This window comes from Egretta garzetta, unplaced genomic scaffold (assembly GCF_000687185.1).
Source record: "Egretta garzetta isolate BGI_Z169 unplaced genomic scaffold, ASM68718v1 scaffold476, whole genome shotgun sequence".
NCBI classification, from domain to species: domain Eukaryota; kingdom Metazoa; phylum Chordata; class Aves; order Pelecaniformes; family Ardeidae; genus Egretta; species Egretta garzetta.
Genome location: NW_009259979.1, coordinates 111,105 through 115,541, shown reverse-complemented (window position 1 = coordinate 115,541; position 4,437 = coordinate 111,105). Strand labels below are relative to the sequence as shown.

The 4,437-nt window shown below is 55.6% G+C and overlaps 1 protein-coding gene across 1 annotated transcript in view; it reads right to left on the bottom strand.

The window, feature by feature from the left end:
* The window catches only part of ATP8B3 (ATPase phospholipid transporting 8B3), a 21,101-nt gene that overhangs the window by 15,267 nt on the left and 1,397 nt on the right, over window positions 1-4,437 (bottom strand). The window contains exons 3-9 of the mRNA XM_035895963.1: window positions 4,008-4,121; window positions 3,445-3,543; window positions 2,908-2,969; window positions 1,997-2,069; window positions 1,826-1,896; window positions 1,183-1,265; window positions 412-570 (exon numbers count right to left, since the gene is read on the bottom strand). Of these exons, the coding sequence (XP_035751856.1) occupies window positions 412-570; window positions 1,183-1,265; window positions 1,826-1,896; window positions 1,997-2,069; window positions 2,908-2,969; window positions 3,445-3,543; window positions 4,008-4,121 (661 nt within the window). The remainder of the gene's footprint in view (window positions 1-411; window positions 571-1,182; window positions 1,266-1,825; window positions 1,897-1,996; window positions 2,070-2,907; window positions 2,970-3,444; window positions 3,544-4,007; window positions 4,122-4,437) is intronic.

Genomic DNA, 4,437 nt, shown 5'->3' with positions numbered 1-4,437 from the left:
CCTACAACTGCCTGAGAGGAGGGGGGAGCTGGGGGGGTCGGGCTCTGCTCCCAGGGAAGGGGCGATGGGACGAGGGGCACCGGCCTCAAGTTGTGCCAGGGCAGGGTGAGGTTGGGCATGGGGAACAATTCCTTCCCCTTGGGGTTGTCAGGGGCTGGAAGGGGCTGCCCAGGGAAGGGGTCGAGTCCCCAGCCCTGGGGGGATTTAACAGCCGGGCAGAGACGGTGCTGAGGGCCGGGGTTTGGGCGTGGGATGGCAGGGGTAGGGGAACGGTTGGGCTAGGGGAGCTGAAAGGGCTTTTCTAACCCCAACGATTCTGTGATTCTATGATCAGCTGAGGATGGGACCTGCTTAAAAACCCCGAGGACCTGGGTATTTTCTGCCCTTCCCGACCTGGGCCTGGGCACCCACCTGCGTAGATAACCAAGCCATAGCAAACGTCGGTGTTACGAAGCTTGCAGCCTCGCAGCAAGATCCTTTCGCTGTCCAGCGAGTGGGTCTCACCCCTCCACTCCAGCGTGCCGGTGAAGCTGTGCATGCGGCTGTTGGGCTCCTCGCAGGTCACCCTCCCTTGAGCAGAGGCCATGATTCAGGTAATGGCTTTGAGGGAAACGAGAGGTCCTTCCTCCCTGCCACCCCCCCACCATGCTTGCCCCCTCCAAAAAGGGGTGCTGGGGGCTTCTCAGGGGAGATTGAGGTTTTGCCAGGGCATCTCCAGGTGCAGTTGGGATATGGATGGCTCAAATTAAGCTGGAGGGCCACCCTGCAGTGCTGGGAGGGTGGTCAGTCCAGGAATCACACCAGGCTCTAAAATTGGACAAGGTACGAACGCAACCACCTTCAACCCCAGAGCCTCTGAGAGGGGTGTCTGGATCCTACGGAGGACCAAAGGGGAAAAAATCCAGGGGCTGAGCTCAGGTTTGGGAGCCAAGCACTTGATTCCAGTGGGAAAAATCAAGATCCAGGGCAGGGGGAAGGTGCACAACCCCAATGGACCCATCACAGAGCCACTCTGCTGGGGAAGAGCCTCCATCCAAGGTCTTTTACCATGGGCCACCTGCCAGCCCTGCCACCTCCAGTTGGGCTGATGGCACTTGGTGCCTGAGGGGACACAGACATCCTGGGGCTGAAGCGATCCCATCCCAGTGGGACAGCCACATCCTCGCCGTCCAGGAGACTCACCATCAAAGGTGGCCATGCTCTCCTCGCTCACCAGCTCCTGGTGGGTGACCAGAAGGGCTTGTCGGAACTTCAGGTTCGTTTCCCTGCAAACAAGAGCCAGGAAGGGAAAAATAAAACAACCCTGGGGGGTGACAGAGCTGTTAATTCTGCTGTTGGACCCAGGGGACAGGGACGGCCATTAATTATCGTGTGATTATGAGTGATGGCAACGAAAAGCGAGGTAGGAACCTATCATGGTAGACATCAGGCACTTGCGCAGGGAGGAAGGTCCGGCCAAGACCCTGCCATGAAAGCGCCCTGCAGACGGAGGCGGGAGGGACCAGCAGCCGCTGTCCCCGGCACAGCTGGGAAGGAGCTGGGAGATGCCCAAGGTCACCAGCTGCTCTGTGGAAGCCTCAAAAGTGGTTTTGCCTTCTTCCCGTTTCCAAAATCTGGGGCTCAGATCCCATTTCTGGGGTGTCTGTCGGTTTAGCTTTTGGAGGATCCCCCACATCCCATGGTTTCTGCTGAACTTTGCAGTCCTCCCAGCGTGCCTGCCCCCCCAGTGCCAGGGCATCCCTAAGACTGGAGGAGTCAGCCGTTGGCTGGGATGTCTCTGCCCCTCTCCCTCTGTGGCAATAGTGGTCCCTGCCCCTCTCCTCACCCATCGATGTCAGCAGTCTCCACATAGCACAGGCTGCTGGGCTCCGAGCTGCACAGCAAGAGCATGTCGGCCTGGAAGAGCAAAGAGGGGGAGAAGAGCTGGGCTTGAGCCCCTCCACACTGAAACTCCCCCCTCCCCCTGCCCCGTAGCCAGCTCCGGGGCCCTGCTCACCGGGACAAAGCTCTCCTTGCGCAGACGGACAATGTCCCCAACGCAGATGTCGCGCCACTTCTGCCGGCGGAAGCTGCAGGAGAATTAGGAGGGAAATTTTTATCCTTGCAGAGCATGGAAGAAGAAATTCTTTACCATGAAGGTGGTGAAACCCTGGCAGGGGTTGCCCAGAGAGGGGGTGGAAGCCCCATCCCTGGGAACATTCCAGGCCAGGTTGGACGGGGCTGTGAGCAACCTGATGTGGTTCAAGGTGTCCCTGCTCCTGCAGGGGGGTTGGGCTGGGTGACCTCTAGGGGTCCCTTCCAACCCAAAAATTCTATGATTCTGTGATTCTATGGGAATGGGGACCGCGACTGTTTCTGGCCTCCGGACCAGCCTGTGTCTGTCCCAACTTCTTGCATGAGTGGGGTCTCCAGGTTGGAGGTTCCTCTTCCACCATGGTACCATCTGCGTGACCGAAGGACGGCTGAGCACCAAGGATGGCACAGGACCCATCTGTCACATCCTTATCCCCCGTACCTACAGGTGGCCGGGACTTTCAGCCCCCTGGCCGAGGGTGGGAAATGTTGGTCCTTCCCTGGACCAGTGTTTAGCAGGAATATGACTCCATGGGTTAGATGTGAAAACTTGGAGGAATTCCCGTGGCCAGGAAACCCTCCTCCCAGCGTATCACAGCAAATTCAGGCTTTTTTAGACCTGTTGGCTGTGACTGGGATACGATCATTCCTACAGGGAATTCCTACAGCTGGAACTGCAGCAGATTTTGGGAGGTGATGGGATTGTGCAGAGTCAGGGATGTTCCCACCAAACCCCTTCTCAGCTGCTATGCTCAAGGATGCTCAGCACTTCAGATGGTCCATCACTCCATGCAGGCCTGGAAAACATGGGTAGAGCTTCCCAAAGCCCCTCACCTCTTCCCAGACAGGATTTCACAGGGTCTGCTGTTGATATTTCTGTCACTTTGAGGACAGCCCTGCACAGAGGAGAAAAAAAAAAAAAAAAAAAAAAAAGAGGCCAAAAGAAAGGGATGGGCCATGCCAGCCGTCCTTGTCCCACAAAAACAGCCCTCAGTGCCACAATCTGCCACCTCCGCCCCGGGGCAAGATCTGCTTTCTGAAGCAATCCGAAGATGTATTCTGATGGGGGCAAAATTCCCCCAAGGTGTTTCTGGGAACCAACCTGGGCATGTAGCTATAGGTTAAGAGATTCAAGGTGACAGAGATGGGGGTCTAGACCCCCAGGAAAGCAACCAGCCAGCCACAGCCTTCCCAAGGGAAAATACAAAGCGTTTTGGACATGGTAGAGTTGATGGTACCTCAGGAACGATGAATGATGGCAACTCCCAAGTTTTTCAGCTCATCCCCCAGCAAAAGGGGCTCTTTCTGCTGACCAGCCCCCACGGGACCTACGCCCCATGCTGACAGCCTTTCGCTCCGACCCATACTCACAATGTCATCGATCAGGTCTCGTAGCCCCCGGATGGTGAGAAGGCAGCTCAGGGGGAACAGCAGAGTGTACCAGGGCAGCGTGGAGATCTCAGGGAAGGTCTAGAGAAGGAGAATTTTACACCACTACCACAACTTTCATCCCATCTTGGGACACTTTAGGTGACCGAGTAAGCCCAGCTCCCCCCCCGCCTCTGAGGATGGCAGGAACCCGTCTCAGACGAATCAGATCAACATCTTTGTCTACATGGAACTGTTTTATTGAATTTCCACCTCTTTTTAAACTGGATGCATGAAATGCACGTGGGTCACTGAATTTGGAGGGTAGGATTTCTGCTTAGGCGTGGTCTACATGAGCTTAGCTTACACCCAAATCCAATCAGTTTAAAGTAACCAAACTTAACATGGGTTAAACCCCTCCAAGTTCATGGGAGACCATGAACACCACTGAAAAGCAGCATCCTTGGTACCATTTTAGACTGGAATCCCCCACTTTGAACACCAGGGAGCCCTCCTTTTCTAGACGGTCTCATGCACGCTTGCTCTTACCTTCGTGTCCATCTCACCTGTAAGAGGATGACAAAGACAAAGTAGACATTGGCCATGCGGTGAAACTGCTCGTAGAGGTTCAGCGGCAGGAAGGTAAAGATGTTGTACTTGGCTGTCTTAATGGCATTGCCCTGCAGAAGAAAGGCAGCTCAAAGTCACGGTGAGAGTTCAGCCACGTGAAATCAAGGATGTATTTTGAAAATGCCCCAAAATATCCCCATTCAGGTATTTTTCATAGACTCATAGAATGTTTTGGGTTGGAAGGGACCCCCAGAGGTCACCCAGCCCAACCCCCCTGCAGGAGCAGGGACACCTTGAACCACATCAGGTTGCTCACAGCCCCCTCCAACCTGGCCTGGAATGTTCCCAGGGATGGGGCCTCCACCCCCTCTCTGGGCAACCCCTGCCAGGGTTTCACCACCCTCACTGGAAAGAATTTCTTCCTTA